Source organism: Xiphophorus maculatus, chromosome 12 (genome assembly GCF_002775205.1).
Source record: "Xiphophorus maculatus strain JP 163 A chromosome 12, X_maculatus-5.0-male, whole genome shotgun sequence".
In the NCBI taxonomy this organism is placed as follows: domain Eukaryota; kingdom Metazoa; phylum Chordata; class Actinopteri; order Cyprinodontiformes; family Poeciliidae; genus Xiphophorus; species Xiphophorus maculatus.
Window position 1 is genome coordinate 71,616 of NC_036454.1, and position 23,664 is coordinate 95,279.

The 23,664-nt window shown below is 40.0% G+C and overlaps 1 protein-coding gene across 3 annotated transcripts in view; it reads right to left on the reverse strand.

Annotated features, from left to right (window-relative positions):
- Window positions 1-23,664, reverse strand: part of rad17 (RAD17 checkpoint clamp loader component) — a 49,178-nt gene that overhangs the window by 23,346 nt on the left and 2,168 nt on the right. For all 3 annotated transcript variants that reach the window (XM_023343544.1, XM_023343543.1, XM_023343542.1), the window contains 5 exons: window positions 21,799-22,056; window positions 18,912-19,106; window positions 12,203-12,277; window positions 8,279-8,417; window positions 6,804-6,940 (listed from right to left, as the gene is read on the reverse strand). In XM_023343544.1, the coding sequence (XP_023199312.1) occupies window positions 6,804-6,940; window positions 8,279-8,417; window positions 12,203-12,277; window positions 18,912-19,106; window positions 21,799-21,825 (573 nt within the window). In that variant the 5' untranslated portion in view covers window positions 21,826-22,056. The remainder of the gene's footprint in view (window positions 1-6,803; window positions 6,941-8,278; window positions 8,418-12,202; window positions 12,278-18,911; window positions 19,107-21,798; window positions 22,057-23,664) is intronic.

Consider the following 23,664-nt stretch of genomic DNA (forward strand, 5'->3'; position numbering starts at 1 on the left):
ACTCGGGGATTGTATTTCAAGACCAGCCGAGACCACAACTGTGGAAATGTCCCTAAATTGTCAGCATATTGTCCAGTTTATATTTGTCAACATTCTTGTTTTCACTGAATGCAAAACATATCGATTCAAATCGAAGCAATAACGTGACTTACTAATTACGCGTTTTTGTTACCGCTGCCACTCGTTGCCTTCCCCTGTAATTTGCCCGAGGCACTCTGAGACAGTGTGCAGTGTTTGTCTCGGAGTGGGAGAGGATGCCCATCTAATCGTAATAAATTTAGATTGTAACACAGAGATTGAGGCAAAGCAGGAGACATAAGAATTCGAATTGATAATTATAATTTATTTCAGCCCTAAGTATTTAATATCTAGGTGTTTTTATGAGAATGTGGATCTTTCAGATCAATATGAGAAGCAGTTTTTATCATATTTCACATTTTATTGTATCATGTAGTGTGCGGCGCCGGTCTTGGTCTTGACTCCGTCTCGACTTCCCTTGGTCTTGATCTGACTTGGTCTTGGACCCTAAAAGTCTTGGTCTTGTTTGGATTTCGATGCACTTGGTCTTGACTTGGCTTTGGGTTAGGTGGTTTTGTCTACAACCAGTCACCAGGTGACTGGTACAAGGACAGATCATCTATTCTGCAGCGCACCAAGGCAGTTAAGGGATCGAAAATCTTCATTAATGAGGACTTCACAAATGCTGTAAGGAAGAGGAGGGGGGAACTGATGCCGGATTTACGAGGAGCTCACCAAAGAGGGGATATTGCTCATCTCCACTATAAGTTGATTACCCATCTCCGTTCGAGTACCCCAAAATGCAGTCTGCACCCAGCAAAGCCATTCATTATCCAGATATACAAATATTATCATGGCACAAAGTACAGCTGACGCGTACCCTAGATGGAAAAACTTGCTACGGATCACTGATTATGAGGATGTGGAACTCACTACATTTCAGTATAAAGCCCATCATCAGCAAGATATTGAAAATGACATTGATCCTGATAGTTTTTTTACAGGTATCAACGACAGTTGTCACTATTACACTGATGAGTAGTTTAACAGCAGCATTAAAACTGAACAGAAGTTTTCAATAATTCACTTTAATAGCAGATGCTTGCATGCAAATTTCTACAAAATCAAACAGTACCTCTAACAACTGTCACAGACTTTTAATATCATTGCATGATCAGAAACGTGGCAGTGAAAAGGGCATGGACTTTGAAATTGATGGTTACGAAATGGTCTGTAAAAACAGAGAAAACAAAAATGGGGGTGGTGTAACTCTTTTTGTAAAAAGAATATTAATTATAAGATGATAGAAACAATGTCAACTGCCATAGATAACATTTTTGAATGTGTGACTATAAAAATACTCATGGAAAAAAAGAACAATATCTTTGAGTTGCATTTTTAGACATAACTGATTGTTTACCAGTGTTTACAGTCTATGATTGTAACTGCAAAAAACAGATCAAAACATCAGATCACAGTACAGATGGGTTAAGTCAAAAGATTGATTGAAGGTCCTAGAAGCTGATTTACTGACATATGACTGGGGATTCATTTATAGAACTATATAAATTCAGCATATGAAGAATTTTTAAGAATATTTAGATTATTATATGATCAAAACTGTCCAGTTAAGGAACAGAAGACTAAAAGCAGGCAAAAAATGAGCAGTAGATTACAAAAGGAAGCAAAATGCATGCAAAAAGAACTTTTTATGGAATTTATAAAACACAGAAAATAAATATAAAAAAGATAAAAATACATTAACTAACATTATAAAGTAATGTAAAAAGGAATATTATTATAAATTATTGGATAGTAATAAAAATAATACTAAGGAGACATGGAATATTTTAACTAGTGTTATCAGGAAAACTTCCAACAGTAACAATTATCCGCAGTATTTTTTAGATAATGACCAGAATATTACCAATATAAAGAATGTTGTAAATAAATTCAATAGTTATTTTGTGAATATAGGACCTCACTTAGCAGAAAAAACACCTGAGATGAAAACAGCCACTCATCTAAATTATGTTGAGAATAATACAAGTTCAATTCATCTTAACTCCATACAACAAAATCACTGATATTATGAATAAATATAAAAGTAAAGCATCCACTGACAGTGATGATCTAGACATGAAAACAACTAAAAGGGTAGTTGAGGGGATCTCTAAACCATTAACTTACATTTGTAATTTATTATTCCAAACGGGACAATTTCCCAACAAAATGAAAATAGCAAAGATTAAACCAATGTATAAAACTGGCAATAATCACCTCTTCACAAATTAAGGGCCTGTTTCTCTTCTCCCTCAATTCTCTAAAATTCTAGAAAAACTTTTTAAGAGACTAAAAATAGACAAACATGCACGACTCAACAGTGATCAATACAAATTCAGAGCAAATCGGTCAACATCACTAATTGTAACTGACTTAATAAAAGACATTACCAATACAACAGATAGTAAGAAATTAGCTTTAGGGGTATTCATAGATCTAAAGAAAGCTTTTGATACAATAAATTAAGAAATTAGAACATTATGGAATTCGGGTAGTAATTTTGAACTGGATGAGGATTTATTTAAAGAGCAGAAAACAATTTGTGAAGATTGGAGATATTGAATCTGATTGTCTGGAGATTGTGTGTGGGGAACCTCAAGGGTCAGAACTGGGACCAGTTTGATTTAATTTGTATATAAATGACATAAGCAAAGTGGGGTGGGAGGAGCCCCCGCCCCTTTAATACTTGATGTCCCCATTGCCCTTTTTGAGTTTTTTTTCTTTCTTAATTTTCTTATTTATTTATCTAAATAAATAGATAGGCAGGAAGCCTGCTTGTGCACCTCAACAGTAATATTTAGCTAAATATAACAATTTAGCAAAATAAATCAGTCTGGCTGCTTTCAGTCTAAAAATGACTGAGGATTCTCAGTTTCTCTGGCTCCATGTTGTTCAGACACCGGGGCCATGGTGAGGAGGAGGGGGCAGAACTGAGCCCTCTAACTATCAAATTATGGGCAAGAACTTTTAAAAAAAAAAAAAAACATAGACTTGCTTGTGAATAAAACCGTAAGTCTGGTGTGGAAGTTAGAAAAACTGTTTCTATTTATTTTTGTAATTGTCCTTGTAATAGCTGGAAAGCCCCCTCCAATCCCCCCAACACAGATGATTTAGCTGCAGAGAAAACTTCTGACTTTAATTTTATCAGGCTGCCCCAGTGCTGGACTAAATGCCCAGTTCGCTGCAGGCAGCCTGAGTCGGTCCCATCGCTGTGGGTCAGAATCAGATATCCTGATATAGAGAAACGGTACTGTGTCTGTCACAACAACGCACTTCAAAGCCCCGGTACTGCCTGGTGCAGCCAGCTCACTGTTCGCTCTCTGCTTCACCTTAACATTACTACCAGGCGGTTCACACCCCTGCTGACGGGTTCTGGCCTGGAGGTGAGCGGTTGTGAATAGCCTAACCCTACCCTAACCCTAAACTGCTAATGAAAAGATTTGGCTCATAGCATTTGGAGCTCACAAAATATCACACAAACATCAGCAAAACTACTGTACCAACAATTTGGACTGCAGCGAAAGCCAAACATCCCACAATGAAATAAATCAAGATGTCCCAAAAGCATCGGGGGACTGGCATAGGGCCTACCGGGAGACTCCAGGTAGATTCCTGCTGTGATGCATTTGTGCAGCTCACACACAAAAATTACACCATATTGTAACCATGGCAACACAACAATCAAACTGTAAAGATGATTCTTTGCACTTCACTTTTACAAACTTCCTAATTAAATCCTAAATGTACTATTTTTTTCTCAGCTGAATGCATTAAATAAAATATTAACCAATGGCTGCAGCAGATGTTATCTGCCCTCCCTCTGGAAAAGATTACATATGCATTAAAGGGCAAACAGGATTTGTTTGAGTTCATCTGGAATCCCTTCATTATGTATATCAAGGACCTGAACGTCTCGGATGGCAGTACAAGTGACTGAAGAACATGTTAACTGCAGTTCCCAAAGACAATTCTATCAGAGGACCTACACTGTTGAATTTAATATCTCAATATAAAGATGATTTGTGGATTATGTGATGGGTTGCATTAGAAGCAGGCTTGTGAGAGGCATTTTGTTGTTTTTTTGTTTGTATTTTATTTTTGACTTGTACAGTACTACTATTACTACTACTGCTGTCATACTTTGCAAAATGTTCAAGCTGTTTGTCTAAACTGCTAAAATTCCAATAAAGATATTTTGGGAAACAAACCAAACAAAACTACAGTCTCAGATCAACACAGCCCTCCAGCTCTGTCAGCAGCAGAAAGAGCAAGATTATACCTATTGGGGAAAACATAGACTACATTTGCTTTGCATTGTCCCAACATGATTACAATGATAGTATGATCTGATTAAATATTACATTCTTGATTAGCATAGGTTGTTGCTATGTTGTACAATGTTTTAAAATCTTGTTCAATGTGCCCCTTTTTAACTTTGAGCCCCTGCCCCTCCAAAGGTCTCTGCACGGCCCTGTATTAAACATTTACAGAACAAACTAAGTAGTAGCATATTAGTCTTGGCTAAAGCTAGACATATTCATATAAATCACTTAATATTCTATATAGCGCTCTGATTTTGCCATATTTAACATATTGTTCAGAAGTGTGGGGAATTAATTACAAAAGCTCTTTATAAGTATCCTACAGCAATCAGCCATTGGAATCCTCCATAATGTTGGTTATTATGAGCACACAAACCCATTATTCTTAAAATCTAGAATTCTTAAATTTGAAGATCTGGTGGAATTTAAAATTGCTCAAATTATGTTTTAAGACATCAAATAAACTGCTACCTGAGAACGTACATAGCATATTTTTTGAAAGAGAAGTAGGATATAACTTAAGGGCTTACTCAAACATAATTAGCCATAATATACGCACAACAAGAAAGAGATTTTGTATTTAAATTCATGGTGTAAAATTATGGAGTAAGTTAAGAGAGTTAAAGCAAAGTCAAAATTGAATAGAATTTAAAAGGAAACATAAGGTCAATCTCAAGATATAGAAATATGGGTGAGAAACAGCACCATTGTGTATATGTAAATTGAGGCTAACACATATGAGTGAGTGTGTATGGATGTACTTAGACATATGTAAACCAGATACAATAGAAAATTAATTAACTTATGTTTATTTTTATTTTTTATTTTATTTAATAATGAGGATCCAATTTGAAAATATTGCACGAGTTTTGGGGGTAGAAAAAATAAAATAAGATCCTAATGTAGCTACCTAGCAAGGTGAACCGTCAGACAAGTCTTCTGCATGTTGGTGTGCTTGCTAAAGCCTAGGTCATGTGGCACCATTTAAAAAACGTTGCCCCGATATTCCCCTTACGACAACGTGGATTTTCCTTAAAAGCATTAAGTGGAAACCCAGAACCTCTAGCAATTCACAATACAGGTGACCAATTACTGGACCAAATTTCATTCCAAAAAAAAATTAAGCATAGACATTTTAGAAAGGTATTCCAAATGTGCCATTTTTGGACATTTTGGCACCATGAGAGCAATTACAATTTTCTCTCTCTTTTTCTCATTTATTTACTTTTTTTCCCCCAACCTATATCTTGCTGTAATTATTATTTGCAATTAATAACCGATTTTTTAAACAATATAAGAGTGAATTACTACTAAAAAGCACAGTCCTGGGCACTCTGGTTATAAAAGCATTGAGCATTGAGTCGGAAAACCAAACCTACAGGGCAGATTTTCTGCAGCCCATTGGTTGATTTGGATGATTGACACATCTAACAGCCAATAGAATTAGGGAGATTACAAAATCCCATAGCAACATCATTCATTGCTCCAGCTGTGCGCTAACAAAAGAAGTGTTTGAGTATATAGGCAGTATCCATGGAGACAGAAAAGTTGAAAATAGTGAGAAATCACATCAGTGTGACACAAGGACAATAGATTACAGTACCAGAGTGGAAATATTTACTCTAACATGGATTATAACCTCGACACAAAAAAGGGAGGACTGAATTTATGTTTTCAGCTTTGTGAAATTAGCTGTTTCTTTGTCTTTGGCTGGTGGTTCAGTGAGTTTTGCACATAGCATGGTGATTCTGGTATTGTTGGAAACAGCAGAGTCTGGGTGTGAGTCATTAGCATCTAATTAGAGCCTAATTATATTTTTAAAAAATTAAAAATGCTTAGTATTGAGCTGGGTGTTAAGGTAGAAAATTTTGTTGTTATCATTTAGATGAGCTTTTGCTCTTTACATAGATATGCAATATGCCTATATTGATTATTGTATAGCATATGCTTAGATTGATCTTGTTAGCAGAAGTGCTGCAGGACCCAATATTGGGTCTGTTAATTAGTATATATGTAAAACCATGACACACAGTATTTCAATATTCTTAAACCTTTTTAGGGGAAACACTGTGTTCTTATTTATTAATATTGATACTCATCTGTTGCTTGACAGAAATGACGAGTAACAGACTTGTCCCACCCATCCTCTTTTAAGCTTTGTGTGCTTTAGATTGGAAAGTGTAATAAGTGTTTCAATTTCCCAATTACTGCTGATCTGAAATTGAGAAAACAAAACCCACTAAAAAATTTTAACTTTATAGAATGCTTATTTTACTTTGAAATTATTGTCATTGCTAAAGTTTGCCTAACACCTACTTTCAAAATCTCGCACTGTGTCAAAGAATACTAAAAAAAAGTAGAAACAGACAACCTGAAGCAAGTTGAAGATACTGTACATACCTCCACCAGGATGAGCTTTTTCTCTGCAGCACCTCTTTCACCTTTCATTTTCAGGCATTTGTACTTGTTAACTCTCAGAAGAAACTCCTGAAATTGTGCCAACTGAGAGCTACAAGACAAGCCTTGTGATCTCCATTCTGCAGGAGAAAGATGAACTGTTCTTAGAACCAGCATCACAGTACAAAGCAAAAGCATGCTACCATGGATATTATTTAGAATTAGCATCCATACACGCAAGAAATTAAACTCCTTCATATATTCTGAAAGCCTATATGAAAAGATTTGCTTTTCATATAACCTACTGAAAGGCAAATCAGTAGGTTATACAGATTTGAAAAGTAGTGAAAATGGTTCATATTCACTGCTGAAAAGCTCTACCTTTCATATGCACTAGTGAAAACTTTTCATACAAAGTAGTGAAAACCTTTTATCTACTGCCATATTTTCAGGTGGTGGCTCTGAGGCTTTGGGAAAATCTACTGAAACCATTTTGTGAAGCGGGTACTCCGAGTCTTTTCGAAATCTTTTTAGACTAGTCTGGTGTGTTAGATGCTCATGATCGAAACTAGTTATGAGAGATGAAAAACTCCTAGCAAAGGGAAAGTGTCTCCTCCAGCTTTTGAGCTCACTAGCTTTCAAACGGAGGAGGAAAAGGGCAGGGTTTGGTCCGTCAGGGTTTGGTCCGTCAGGGTTTCCCAAAATGTATTATAAGCCAGACTGTACTTGCCCCCACCCCACAGGGCTAAAAATAATTTTTTCTTTGTTTTTATATAAGCTGGATTACAAGTGTCCTTGTTGTGTTGAGCATTTTGCTGGCAGAGCAGAATCATTCCCAAAAGACGGGTTCATACTCTGTGTGCTTTTTTTAAAGACCACCTTGATGTACTAGCATTGTCTAATCTGCAAACCACCAATGTGTGGATTAAAAGATCAGCAATTGCTTCATAAATATTATGTAAAAGGATTAATGCATAAATACTGCAGTCATTCAGAATGCCATATTTATTAAATAAACCATCCGTGCTTGATTGAAAAACATCCACTACAAGGAGCTGTTATTCAATAAAGTATTAATAGTATTGAACATTGAAAGTATTGAACAAAAAATCAAGTGGCTGCAGAGACAAAGAGCCATAGCAGAACCAAAGCATGGCACTCAGAACAAAGTCATCAGTCAGAAAAATGTGTAAGTTAGATAGTTAAGAACATATTTATTTATACCTCTGGCAGAGATTTAAAAAAAATTTTATTCAACCAAAATTTTTGGTTCATAAAGAATACGATAAATATATAAAATGATATAAAATGGTGTAAGAGAAATATATTTTTAAAAAATATCTAATTGTTAAGACTTATTTCATTGTTTTCTTTTAAAGAGAGAAATGACTAAGCCCTTCTCAATAGACAAAATCGTATTAACAGTAGAGCAATCAAACCCTTCTTATTAATCTTAAAACTGTGTGCTTATTCCTCACCAGACAAACTGCTCAAGTACGGTTCTGCACTTGCAGGGTTAGTCCATTCCTGAACTCTGACACCTAACTTTGTAGACAGAACTTGAACCGTCGCAGTTTTTCCAGAGCCCGATGGTCCTGTCAGTATCAAAATACCACCCTGGAACACAAAAAATAGTAATATTTCTATAAATGCACAAACCTTCCAACTAAATTGTAGTATTCCCCATAAACATCTCTATGTTTATTATTGTGAATCACAAGTGTGAAAATTTAAAAGAAGCAAGCCACTACAAGCTTTTGCTCCTGAAGGAAGCTGAAGGCCCAGAGGTTAGCCCTCTGTCCGATATGAAGGAAGATGTCCCAAAGAGTATTAAAAGCATGGCGGGTCATCAGGCTTAACTTGCACCCCCACCAGGCTAGGTGTTCAGAATTGTTCCTGAAATATGGGTCTTTTACTTGATGTTCTGAACAGGGCACGAAGTCAGGAGAGCACACCAATCACACCATCAGCATCTCTACGCGTTAGTTGCCTAGTGCACTGCCACGGCTGAGTCTCTGAAGTTTACCTCGGCACGCACCTCCTGTCACTCAAACAGGACACATAGCTCATCTGTATTGGCATTTATATCGAACCCCTGTGGGGACTCATGTTTTTTTGGGAGAATTCTTAATCAAAGTAGAAGTTAAGTTTAAAAGCCACAGTGTTTGCTCTGCTTGTGCAGCTCAATGTGAACCTGTCGAATCCACTGAGCTGAGTGCTGTGTGTGTCCTACCTTTTCTCTTACAGGGTGAGTCAGTCAGATGAAGCTCCAGCTGCAGGTCATCAGACTAATCAGGAGGTGCCTTTAAATATGCGCTGGATTCCTGTGGCGGATTCAACTGCATCCTCTGTCAGCTGAAGGAGGAACAGCTCATCCTGCTCTCTCTAGTCCTTACTAATAACTTTGCCTATGAGTTATTTTAAAGTCACAGTTTTCATAATTATACTTACATTGTAGACATCATAACTGGATTACTTCCAACTGAAGGACTATGGGATTTTTTTACTTTGAACTTTAACTCTACTTTTTCCACTTCCAAGCTGAATCAGGGGAAGATGCCTCTGGCCGACCCTGGGGACATTAGCTCCAATCTGCAGAGGTCAACCCAGGTTCAACTCTACAAATGACTCAAAACAATGACCAGATCAGTATTATATGACAACTTCAGTCAATAGAAATGAAGATTCAACAGCTGGAGGTGAACTTTTACATAAATCCTGCCTGTGAAAGTAAAGCAACTCTTCCTCAAATCAACGGTGAGGTCATGAGCCTTGCACCAAATAGCTCACCGTGGAACTCTCTGGGAACTAAGCCGGAAAAAAGTCTCCCATTTGAAGGCGACTAACAGGGAGAACCTCTAACCTAGACGAATCAGCTGTGAGCCAAAACCCACCTTCAACTTCAACACCTGCTCCACTAAAGAAAAATAAACAAGCAGCTCCCACTCCGTGGGAATCCCACTGAAAAACAGATTTTCTGCAATTCAGCAGGAACCTCTCTGGGAAATCTTGCCGTCAAACAACAACAGGTATGGAGCAAGATCAATACATCAACCCCCCAAAGCGACTACCAGGAAAACAAAAGGTATGCCAAAAGTGCTCATTGTCAGAGATGAGACAGTAAATGGAATCAGTCATTTTTGCAATGCCAAGAAAACAAGAGTGATGTCCTTTAACAAAAAAACACTCTCTCTCACCACTGATTGAATGGATATTGAAACTCTAGTTGCACATGTTGGTGCTAATAATCTGGCAAAGCTAAGATCAGAGATTCTGAAAAAGGACTTTAGCACTCTTCTGAACACTATTGGAAATCTAAAAATGAAGTTATTTCTCACTGGTCAGATTCCATCAACTCGATGGGGAGACAAAAAATAATTCAGATTGCCACAACTGGCTGATTAAAACCTGGTCTGCCAGCTCAGTGACCTTCATTGATAACCTCTAGATGTATTGGCAGCGCTTTCACCTTCTTGGAAGAGGCGGACGCAATCTTAATAAACATGGGATAAAGCTACTCACTGGAAATCTTTTTCATTTTATCACAAAAACAACGTGATCCTGCAGAAGAACAGGCTCAAGGACATCTGATTAGGATGCAACCCTCCGCATATCAGGAACAAATTATTCCAAAAAACTGACAAAACATCAACTGGAGTCAGATCAAATGGTCTGTCCCCTCTTCCGCCTTCCCGCTACTTCAATGAAGTCACAAGACACCTCTGAAGAAATGTCTTCTCAGGACCTGAGCTTCTCAAATTTAGAGATGGAATGAACCAACAAGTTCTTCTCAGTACTTGTATTCTTAGTGCTCACACAGCAGACTTTAGTTCATTTAAGCCACCTGGCTCTGACTCCCCAGAGGATCCACCACTCTGCATTTCTAAGGTCTGAAACCCAGACATTTTGTCCCAAACACTTGTTTTCCTCCAGAATGTGTCTGCCCCCCCCCCAGGCATTGCAAAAGAGGACAGTACCTGTCTGAATCACTAAAAGAAAAATGACAAAAAACAGAAATACAAAATATAGCTGTCTCAATTCAAACCTCAGTCTCATCTCCTGTCTAAAGCAACTGGAAATTCAGGAGCTATCTGCCACCAAGTCACTTAAATTGGCTCTTTTAAACAGAAGATTATTATCAGCTAAAGGTCTATTAGTAAATGACTTTATCACTGAGTATAATACTGATGTTATGTTTCTGACCAAAATAATTATAAAATAATTAAATAATAATTGTGGGAGATTTTAACATCCATGTTGACAATACATTGAAGATCTGCTGTTGTTGTATCAACCTTCCAGACATCTCAGGTCTTCCAGAACCAAACATGGAGAAGCAGCATTCAGCTTCTATGCACCACAAATCTGGAACAAACTTCCAGAAAACTGCTAAACAGCTGAAACACTGACTTCCTTTAAATCTAGACTAAAAACCCACCTGTTTAGAGTTGCTTTTCAAATATAATCAATGAAACAATAAATAATCTGATGTGTAATGATGGCATTTGACAAAATGTAACATTTCAATATTTGACTGTGTGTTCTATGATTTTGTATTTTTATGATGTAAAGCACTTTGAAATGTCTTGATGCCGAAATATGCTATACAAAAGAATTTTACTGATTGATTGATTGTGTGATTCCTCTTTCCTGTTGTGTACTCAAAATCCTTGTTCTCGGCCCGATATCTGTCAGAACCAATGCTGGTTCTCCCTGGTCTTGTTTTACCAAAGTCATTCCCGTCCCTCCTGGCTCGTCTTGATCTACCCTCCTTCGCTCCCTGCTCACTATCCTGATTCTTCTGCTCCGGATCCTTAACAACCTGCTCACCAGCCGGCCGCCCTCCACTCTCACTCATGCATGAAGACATCATTCAGAGAACACCATCCTCATATCGCTCCCCCGCTCGCAGTCTTGGTCTGAGGGGATAGAAGACCCTCCTTGGATTTCCCTCATCTTGGCCAACAGTGAGATCCACCTCCCTTGCGCCCACTTATTGATCTCCCACCCAGTCGCCTTATTTATTCACTCACCTTTTACTCCATCAGTGCAAACACTTTCTGGTCCTCATCTCCTACCATCATTTGTCCTGTTTGTTCCTGCTGCTGCAAATAAACTTCTTACTTATTTTAACCGTATCCGAGTTTGAAATTGTCGAATGCATCAGAGCCTGATATAACAAATATGACACAACCGCAAATATAACCTGCAGTTGCGCTTTCAGAGGTGTGTGTTGAGCGTTTCATGAGAATGAGATATCTTTGTGAACAAAGAATTACCTGTGGCGTTTGCCTTTACATCTCTCACACACTGCCCAATGCATGGCTCTGTGTCTGTGCTGCAGCTGATAAACATATATTCACTATCTTGTTATCCCTAATATTACATATGATTTTAGTTACCTTGGTTGCTTTTGTGTGGGTTCTCATCCATTTCTCAACTTCCTCAGTCTTCTTTTTGTGGACAGCAAGTTCACCCTGTACAAAGACAAAGCTATGTTATATGAGAGACATTTAATTTCTCATTTATGATGTTTGTGCTGAATTATTCCAGAAGCATACTGAATATAATCTCATAGATACACTATATATGTTAATAGTTCAGCAATGCAATAAAGGATAGAAATATCCCTTTTATTTTTCTAATAATTACTTTCTTTTAATTTGAGATTCTTGGCAGCTAGGAAGCCACCGATAACAACTCTCTTTCTGGCTGATGTCCACTCACTGGATAACAAAGTGGATTTGTTACATCTGAGGCTGGCTAAGTGTTTTCACAGAGATGAAGAACTCTGTGAAAACACAGTTTTTTTTTTTGCTGTTCTTTGCTTAAGAGAAAAGAACATCTGTTTTTTATTGTTTGTCTTTGGCATGTTGTTGTTTAACATGCCAAATCAATGGTCTTCAGTTATTCCGAGCTCTGAGAAATTATGACAGTGAAATGTCGACCGTACTATCAGTGGAGCTTCCTGCAGTGTTTGTCACCATTGTTTACATCCCGCAGGGTGCTCACGCTAACGAAGCATCAAAGGAGATGTTTGACACTATTAGCTCACTGCAGATAAAAGACTCAGAAGGGTTTTATGTGGTTGCGGGGAACTTTATTAATGTGAAACTGACTGACATTCTGCTCAGTTTTTACCAACATGTCTCCTTTCCCCACATGGGGAGACAACACTCTGGACTGTGTGCTCACTAACATCATGGTGCATACAAAGATCTTCCTCGCCCTCATCTTGGCCTCTCCGACCACATCAGAGTGGCCTAGATGGGGTCTCTCAACAAGCAGGCAACTGGCACCATCCTGCTGGTGCCAACATATCATCCGCTGATGTGACGGATTAGGCCAACTAAGAAGACAGTTACTGTGTGGCCCAGGGATGCAGCCTGTGTGCTCCAGAGTTGTTTTCAGTGGAGAACAGAATACACTTCCTCTGTCCTGGGCTTCATCTCTAAGTATGCTGATGATGTCACCACTATCAAGACGGTAAACCATTACCCAAACCAGAAACCCTGGCTGAATGCTGAGGTGAGAGCTCTGCTGAAAGTTAGTTATGAAGTGTTCAGGACAGGTAAGGCATCAGCACTCTGGGACATGAGGACAGAACTGACTGCAGGCATTGTGAGGGCCAAAGTCACACACCAACCAAAAGCATTTCTATCGGTAGTCATGAGGTGCTTCAATAGGCTAGTCATGGCCCACATCAAGGATTTCATCAACGTCTCTGTGGACCCCCATCAGTATGCCTACAGGAAGAATCGCTAAATTGCTGATGCCATTTCATCGTTGCTCCACACAGTCCTCACCTACCTGGAAAGCTACATTTTTTACATCCGTCTACTCTTCCTGAATTTCTCTTTTACCTTCAACACCATCATCCCCCAAACCCTGGTGCAGAAGCTCTCCTCTCTTGGACCAAGTCCAACACAGGGGAACTGGATACCTACAGACCTCCACAACAACATCTCCTCCTCCATCACCCTTAGCACTGGCTCAGCGCAGGGCTGTGTGCTGAGCCCCCTCCTCTTCACTCTGCTGATATATGACTGCTCAGCAAAACACCCCAGCTGTCATATAGTGAAGTTTGCCGATGACACAGCAGTAATGGGACACATCATGAACAGCAATGAGTCCAAAAACGTATACGAGGTGGAACACCTGATGCAGTGGCACAGAGAAAATAACCTCTGCATCAACGTGAAGAAGAACATGAAGATGGTGGTGGATTTCAGAAGGGACAAGGATCCTCTTCAGCAACTGAAGCCAGAAATCCCACAGGAGTTGAAATGGAGGCATCGTGGATGCAGAGCAGGAGCAAAGAGGAGAGAGAGAAGAGGGAAGATCAAACCATCTGTACCATTCACCGTAATGGGCAACGTGAAATTGTTAGCTAACAAGATGGAAGAACTTCAAGCCTTGACAAGGACTCAGGAAGAGTATAAGGAATGCAGTGAATTGTGTTTTATGGACACATGGCTACAGGATCATATTCCCGACTCCAACATCTCTCTTCCAGGTTTTGATTATATGAGCAGACAGATTTAAAGAGCAGCAGGAAAAGGAAGGGAGGTGGATTAGCAGTGTTTGTGAATGACGGATGATGTCATCCATAACATGTTACTGTGAAAGTATTGTCTCTGCAGTCCAGACATTGATCTCTTGGAAGCAAGTTTCCTTCTATATTATTTACCAAGAGAGAACTAATGAAGTTCAGTCATGTGACCTCCATCTGGGTTTCCATCCCTATGAGGGCAGAGCCAGCTGCTGTCTGTCAAAGAATAAACGTGTCACAGCACAACTTCAAATGCGACATAATATCTGGGGATTTTAATCATGTCACCCTGGATTCCACTCTGGCTGCTTTTCACCAGGTTGCCAACTGCTCCACCAGAATAAACAGAATAATTGATTTACTGTACATTAATGTAAAGGACGCATATAAGGCTGTTGCCCTTCCCCCACTGGGAAAGTTAGACCACAGCCTGGTGTACGTAAAACACCAGGTTGACACAAGGACTTAAAACTGTCCTCAACCAGAAGAAGGCTACCTTCAGGAGTAAAGACAAGGAGAAGATAAAGGCAATACAGAGGGATGTGAAATGTTGTCTGAGGGAGGCAAAAGACTGTTACAGGAGGAAGGTGGAGCACAAGTTGAGGGAAAACTGCCTGAGTGATGTCTGGGATGGTTTCAGAACCATTACAGAGCACAAAGCTTGGACTAGCACAGAGGGAGGAGGTAAAAATAGAGCAAATGAATTGAATAACTTTCAATAGTATAATGGCTAACCATTATACTACTCTCCCCCAGTGCATCCTCCTCTTTGCCAGCAGGTACGTCATCCTGTGGCTGGACAACAAGCTGGAATGGCCAAGCAACACAAAGCAGCTCTAATAAGAAGCCCCAGACCAGGATGTACTACCTGAGGAGGCTGAGATTTTACAATCAGTTGTTGGGATTGTTTTATCAGTTTGTTGTTGCCAACATCTTGTCATATGCTGTGGTGTGCTGGTGGTGGCAGTATCTCTAAGGCAGACCTTTCCAGGGTGAAGAAACAAATCAGGATGGTCGGTACAAGGCTGGACTCTCTGGCAACAGTGGCAGAGAACACTGCAGAAACTCCTGGCTAATATGGACAACACCAGCCATTCCATGACTGGCTTTCCTGTCATTTGGAAAGTCAGAAAAGTGGGTTCAGTGAGAGACTGCTTCTTCCAAAGTGCAGGACTAACAGACTGAAGAACTCCTTTGTCCCTCGTGCAATTAAACTCTTCAACTCCTCATTGGGTTGGTGGACAACAGAGGGACTATAAGATATATATATATATATATATATTTTTTTTTTTTTTTTTTTAAAGGAATGTTTTTAACCATCCATCCATCCATCCATCTTCTTCCGCTTATCCGAGGTCGGGTCGCGGGGGTAGCAGCTTCAGAAGGGAGGCCCAGACTTCCCTCTCCCCGGCCACTTCTTCCAGCTCTTCCGGGGGAATCCCGAGGCGTTCCCAGGCCAGCCGAGAGACATAGTCTCTCCAGCGTGTCCTGGGTCTTCCCCGGGGCCTCCTCCCGGTGGGACGTGCCCGGAACACCTCACCAGGGAGGCGTCCAGGAGGCATCCTGACCAGATGCCCAAGCCACCTCAACTGGCTCCTCTCGATGTGAAGGAGCAGCGGCTCTACTCTGAGTCCCTCCCGGATGACTGAGCTTCTCACCCTATCTCTAAGGGAGAGCCCAGCCACCCTACGGAGAAAACCCATTTCGACCGCTTGTATCCGCGATCTCGTTCTTTCGGTCATGACCCAAAGCTCATGACCATAGATGAGGGTGGGAACGTAGATCGACCGGTAAATCGAGAGCTTCGCTTTTTGGCTCAGCTCTCTCTTCACCACGACGGACCGGTACAGCGCCCGCTTGACAGCAGACGCTGCGCCAATCCGCCTGTCGATCTCCCGCTCCCTTCTTCCCCCATTCGTGAACAAGATCCCGAGATACTTAAACTCCTCCACTTGGGGCAGGACACCCCCCCTGACCCGGAGAAGGCACTCTACCCTTTTCCGGCTCAAGACCATGGCCTCGGATTTGGAGGCACTGATCCCCATCCCGGCCGCTTCACACTCGGCTGCGAACCGCTCCAGCGAGAGCTGCAGATCACGATCTGATGAAGCCAAAAGGACCACATCGTCTGCGAAAATCCTAAGGCCACCAAATCGGATCCCCTCAACACCTTGGCTGCGCCTAGAAATTCTGTCCATAAAAGTGATGAACAGAATCGGTGACAAAGGGCAGCCCTGGCGGAGTCCAACTCTCACCGGAAACGAGCCCGACTTACTGCCGGCAATGCGGACCAGACTCTGACACCGGTCATACAGGGACCTGACAGCCCGTATCAAAGGGCCCGGTACCCCATACTCCCGGAGAACCCCCCACAGGGCTCCCCGAGGGACACGGTCGAACGCCTTCTCCAAGTCCACAAAACACATGTAGACTGGTTGGGCGAACTCCCATGCACCCTCCAGGACCCTGCCGAGGGTGTAGAGCTGGTCCAGTGTTCCACGACCAGGACGAAAACGACACTGCTCTTCCTGAATCCGAGGTTCGACTATCCGACGGACCCTCCTCTCCAGGACCCCTGAATAGACCTTGCCAGGGAGGCTTAAGAGTGTGACCCCTCTATAATTGGAGCACACCCTCCGGTCCCCCTTTTTGAACAGGGGGACCACCACCCCAGTCTGCCAATCCAGGGGAACTGCCCCCGATGTCCATGCGATATTGCAGAGTCGCGTCAACCAACACAACCCTACAACATCCAGAGCCTTAAGGAACTCCGGGCGGATCTCATCCACCCCCGGGGCCATGCCACCGTGGAGCTTTTTAACCACCTCGGCGACCTCGCCCCCAGAGATTGGAGAGCCCAACCCAGAGTCCCCAGGCTCCGCTTCCTCAGTGGAAGGCATGTTGGTGGGATTGAGGAGGTCTTCGAAGTACTCTGCCCACCGACCCACAACGTCCCGACGTTGTTTTTAACCATTTGATGTATACCTAAGAGTGCTGTGTGGGAAATGTAGATTCCAAGTACCCTAAGGAAACATACCAAAGGGATTAATAAAGTTTCAATCCATCTAGCTATCTCGATGACATTTTGTTGCCAATTTCACTGTCGTCTTTGTGCAACAACAATAAAATAAGTTTTAAGCAGGGTTTCCCCCAGTGTATTATAAGCCCACCATGCTTTACTAGCCCCCCTGCAAAGCCAAGCGTTGCTTGTCTTTGTTTTTAGAAAATTTAATAATCCAAAATCATCTCTGTTGCTCTGAGCGTTTCATACATTTAAAATTGGGAGAGTGGACCAATTACACAGCTGGCGCCTCTGTGCGTTGTCTCATGCGCTGCTGCTGCTGCTTGATCTCTAGTTTACCTCAGTGCGGATTGCGCGCGCCTCCTTTCACTCAAACTGGACACAGGCTGACCTGTATGGATATTTACGTCAACCCCCTGGGTGGAATTATTTTTTCTATGACAAACTCCACATCAAGGTATAAGTTTAAACCCCACTGTGTTAGCTCTGGTTGAGTAGCTCTATGTGAACCGCAGGAATAACTTGTAGTCGCACTTTCAGACCTGAGCTCAGCGAGCGGTGAGAATGATTTATATTTGTGAACGAAAAATTATGTGGCGTTTACATCTCAACACGCTGCGCAGCGTGTGGCTGTCTTCCCTGTAAAGTTTATGTCTTTGTTCCCGGTTGGTCGGAGCGTTAGTGGTTAACAAACCAGAGCTAACCTCATCATGCAGGTTCAGCCCGGAGAGGAGCTTTCGCGCTCTCCTCGTAGTCACACATCACGCTGGTTTTATATTATTGTATTTAGTATAATTTTTCGGGTTACACTAAGCATCAAACCATATCAAGCTACATTAGCATCATTAAATTAAACCTCTTGTTTGTGGCGCATCTCTGCACAGTGCAGAGGATTTAACTCATCATACAGGGCCAGTCCAAGTCTGTATGAGGCCTCAAACTCAAAGATTAAACTCAGACCATCAGATTGTTGCTATGGTAACAAAACAATCCAACTACAAATATTGTTCTTTGAACTTTTACAAAGTAAACTTGCCAGATCCTTTAAATCTTACATTTAAATAATAAATAATTTAAAATCTTTTAATTTATGTATGCTGAAACTATTAAATCAAATTTAGCAGCATTAATCATCTCAATAAACAAATGTTACTGTTGTATGTGTGGTCTGTATTAAAATATTAGCATTTATGGGCCCCTGAATCCCTGGGGGCCTGATGGAGCTGCTGACTTCATTTGGATTAAACAGAAGTGCAAATAATTGATATTCATTTTAATTGTTTTTTGATTTGATGTTTTTAAGACTAGTTGTGGGTTTAAATAGCGTTTCACTGGCGATTTTTTACCATAACATATAATTACCCAGTAATATTTTTACATTTCCTGTCAACTTAACATCTTTTAATACAAACACAGTGGAGCGCCTCGGCGCCCCGATCACTGGGCTTAGCAAGTTTTCTGGGGGAAACCCTGAATATGTTTTCATCACATTAAAGCAGTGCACCCACTTGTAATTGCCCCAAGTGCTGAAGGTTACCTGTGAACAAGGTGAATACTTGTCAACCCATGGTTCATCTGGACCTCTTTCATTTGATTTCATCATCCAAAGAGAACCATTTTGGTCTTCTTTCCATTTTCTAGATCTCCTCTCTTCAGACTGAAAGCCCCAAATTTGTTTGTCCTCGCTCTTGGCAGATGTATCAGAGAAGGATGGATCCACCCAGTTATTTACCTAATATTCAAGAAGAAGAATTTAAAGAGTGGGAATTAAGGCCTGATGTGCAAGGTGGCAATTTGCACCCGCACACTAACAGGACTTATTTAATTTTATCAGCAATATTACTAAAATACACTCTTGAATTTTGTACCCAAAGGATATGTTTTAATATCCTTTTTTACAAAAACATATCGTAATGCATACAAATACTTAACTTATACTAATACAGTGGTTCCCAAAGATTTTCTGGGGCCCCCTATGGATTACAATAAAATTCCCCCCAAAAAAGAAAAAAAAATCAACTGGGCACACATCGTTCAACCAGACATAATCCTATTCACATAATTTATTTTCAAACTCCACTGAAGTTTATTTCACACTTCAAGTTGCAACAAAACAAACTATAAACCATCTTTACAGTGAAACACTTTTGTGTAACTGTTTTTTTTTTTCATTCATCCATACCGCTTCCCGCACCCCCTACCCCCTGCATTGGCACTGCGCCCCCCCTAGGGGGCACGCCCCACACTTTGGGAACCACTGTACTAATATTCAATACTTATACCTGTAATATTTCTAAGACAATATAACAGGCAAGTTTTACAATAAAACCAAAATAATATTTCCACTGTAATATTTACAGTACACATTTCTGGCAGTTGGTGAAAATTGAATTTAGAGATTTTAAAAACATAGAATTTCAGTTTAACTCCATCATAACATCAATGTCTTTCTCAAACATTTGACAGTCTCATCAGTTATGTTTTATAACAACATATACATATCCACATATACACATTTATTGTACTCCTTTTAAGCTATTACCAGGGCTGATAACAGTGATGCATACGGACCAAAAACTAAATCTGGTTATTCTAGTTTTTCAATTAAGTTTAATTTTTCTGATTGAGTAAAAAAGTGGCTCTATGCCGCAACCATTTTGCCACTTGATTATATGGAGCAGCAAAGACAATGCCTTGTGAATTTAATAATCAAAAACACATATCCGATGTGAGCTTAATCTTTGCCTAGGTTAGCAAACATATTCCTGTTAAAAAGAATGCAGAGGGAGACAGACGTGTGCTGAAGATTTACTGTCTGTGTGCCAAGTCAGATAGTTATGTTGAAGGAACTATTTGAAATAAAAGCAAATTTACTTTTCTGTGAATTGTTTTAATACTATTGAAGCAGAATTATACTTTCACCTATACTTGTGACTGTGAGCAACACATGAAAATTTATGTTACATTCAAGAACACCTCAGAAACCAGATTATCTACTTTGGTTTACCTATTGTTATTAAGAAATGTCAGATGACTTTTACCCAACTCTTTATAAATATTATCCTTAACCAGTTTTCAAGTCAACAGTCAATAAACAGATATAGAAATTGATTGATAAATACATTTGATTGAGAGACTATTTTACAGCATCATCTTTAAATCCATCCTATCCATTCATTATCTGAACATGTTTATCCTTGCAGGGGGATGAGGGGGCCGGTGCCTTTACCCAGCAAACATCGGGTCCGAGGAGGGTACGCCACGGACAGGTCGCCAGTCCATTGCAGGGCAACACAGAGACAGACAGGACAGTCATGCACACACGCTTTCACACACAAGGAGAATTTAGAGAGACCAATTAACCGGCTTCCAGTTAATTGGTCCAATTGGTTAGGGAGGGAACTCACGCATCCACAGGGAGAACAGGCAAACATCAAAGAAAGACCTTCATCCTGCAATGAAGAGGGCTGTGCCACTGTGTCATCATCATCACCAAATATTATTCACTATTTATGTGAACTACTGCTAGTCTGTGCCATAGTATGCACATCTACAGGTTACCTGGAAATGCTATGTCTGACTTAGACATACTTTGTCTTTTGGACCATTTCAACATGTTGAAATCACATTAACCAAGATGTGTGATGAGTTCAAGAAAGGAAGGAGTTTAAGTCAGAAATTTAAATATGATCTGCTTTTCAGTTAGGCTACTAGTCTAAAAGTTTCTGGACCTGGAACTTTTAGGTTTCTGGACCTAAAAACAACAACAACAAAAAAACACTAAACTGCTTTATTTTAGGTCCAAAAAAAAAAAACTAAAAACAAAATCATACAAAAAAATACTAAACTGGGAATTCGCACTGTAAAAGAAAACATATTCATGACAGACAGAATAGCCTATGATTATGAGCAAAGAGCCACCCGTGATTTTGCTGCCACTAATGCCTAAGGACTGCTTCAAATTTTATGAAAAATAATTAAATTTTCTTTCTATGAAAGATGTCAAAATTCAGAGAAAATAGAATTGGGTTTTGGGATCAGATTTGGCCATTTCTCTCAATGTAAATGTTATATTTACATTGAGACAGTAGGCAATAAATATGGTTCGAAACTAAAATGAACGTTTCCAGCACTGATTCAGTGAAGGCTAATTGTGTTTAAACCAGTGGGGCCCTAAGTGGGTCCTGGAGGGCCGGCATCCTGCATGCTTTAGTTCTCTCTCTGGTTTAACGCACCTGGATCAAATGATGGCTCATTAGAGGCCTAAGAAGAACATTGACCTGCTGAAAAGGTTGTTGGTACCACCAGGGACAGAACTAGAACACGCAGGATGCTGGCCCTCCAGGACCCACTTTGGGCACCACTGGTTTAAACGCAGCAGACACAAACAGACGGGATGTGTGCCATCTTATTGAAACACTTACTTTATCTCCCAAGGAAAACTTTTTCATCTTTGGTCGTAGCTTTAACTGCAGAGGATAGAGAACAGTTCCAGATGTTTTTCAGCGGCAAATGAGTCTTCAAAGAACGCCGCAACTCTAGTAAGGTTGAAATTAATGAGCCGTAGCACTTCTAGGAGACACAGCATGAAGATTCACATCTTCTAAAACCAGAGCCTTCTTCCTCTTTTTTTATTTCATGGCGTAAGGAAGCTGTGAGGTCCATTGCCGCCACCTACAGGACTGGAATGCAGATAGATTAACAAAAAATGTTTCCATTCTTTCTGCTAAATTTGTGACCTTCAAAAAAGGCATACTGTTTTTTTCTATTTTATTTTTAAGAGTTAGGTGGATCAATGCTTCTTTAAAATGTATGTTTTCTTTTTTATATGTTCAGTAGACCATGAAGTCAGTTTTGTAGACTGACTATTTTATCCTATCCTATTTTATATGTGTCCTTTTAGTTGAACAGTCAACCCCATAAATGGACATCCCTGCAAACAGCCTCTTTGCTGTTTGCAAACTTTGCTGTTTGTACACTTAAGTAGCCCACTTAAGTAGCACACTTAAGTAGCCCACTTAAGTGTACTACTTAAGTGTGCGGTTGGCATTTCTATAAGTTGGCATCATTTTCCTTGTGAGGTCTTATTTTTTCTAGCCTATTTCCACATGAATTTTAAAATAAACTTGATGTTCTACAAATAAATAATGGGAAATTGTGGATCTTTACTGAGAGTTTCCAAACTATGTTGCTGCCCGCTTCGCCAGCATACTCAGAAGTCTGGGAACAATTCTTAAGACATGTCATGTGGATTGAGCATTGGAAATCAATACAACTGTATTATATTATATTATAATATTATATTATAAAAGCTTATCTGAAAACAGTGTATAAAAATGTTAGGACAAGATGTCCAGGGTATGGCATGATTATGATGCCATACTCCGGGCAGGTCGCCAGTCCATCGCAGGGCAACACAGACAAACAGGACAAACAATCAAGAACTCTCACACACACACACACACACCTATGGAGAATTTAGAGACCAACTAACCTTGCAATCATGTTTTTTGACTGTGGGAGGAAGCCAGAGTACCCAGAAAGAACATATCTATGTATTATTAATTTATTTAAATTTTTGACATTTGTCTCAGTTAGATATTCTTAGCTTTGCTTTATTAATTCTCATGATAAGGTTTGTGTGAATGTGTTGGTTGTCATCTTTACTTGTTGCAAATTAATTGCCCTTTGAGGACCTAATAAAGAAAATTGAATTCTACGGATTCAACAGAGTTCTTCAAGTTTGATCCATTGTGCAAGAGGCGATGAGAGGTTAGATCGGGACAAACCAGAAAAACAAAGTGATCTGGTATAGTCAGATCAGAGTTGTCTCCCGGAAAAAGTCGTCCCATATAGCTCAAGCAATCAAAACAGTTTCTGTGGCACTTATTAAAAACTCAACAGAAACAAAATGGAAGAGTTACTAAAGCCACATAAAGGAAATCTCTCATTGGTCCCTCTGTATCCAGCATAGATGCGGTATAGCAGGTCTAACTCATCATGCAAGGCAGGTCCAAGGTTGTATGGAGGCCTTGAGCACAATTTAAGTGCTTAAAGAAATCTGGGACAGGGGCCTCGTTTAACTGGCCAAGTTTAAAAGTAATTAGTGATAATTGTAATTTACTAAAATGTATTTGTGAACAAAGCGATCTCAAACTCAAAGATTAAGCTCACAGAATCAGATTGTTGCTATGGCATCAAAACTAACTATGAAGATTGTTCTTTGAACTTTACAAAGTAAACTTGCCATCTATTTAAAACCTTGCATTCAAATGTTAAACAAATTTAAA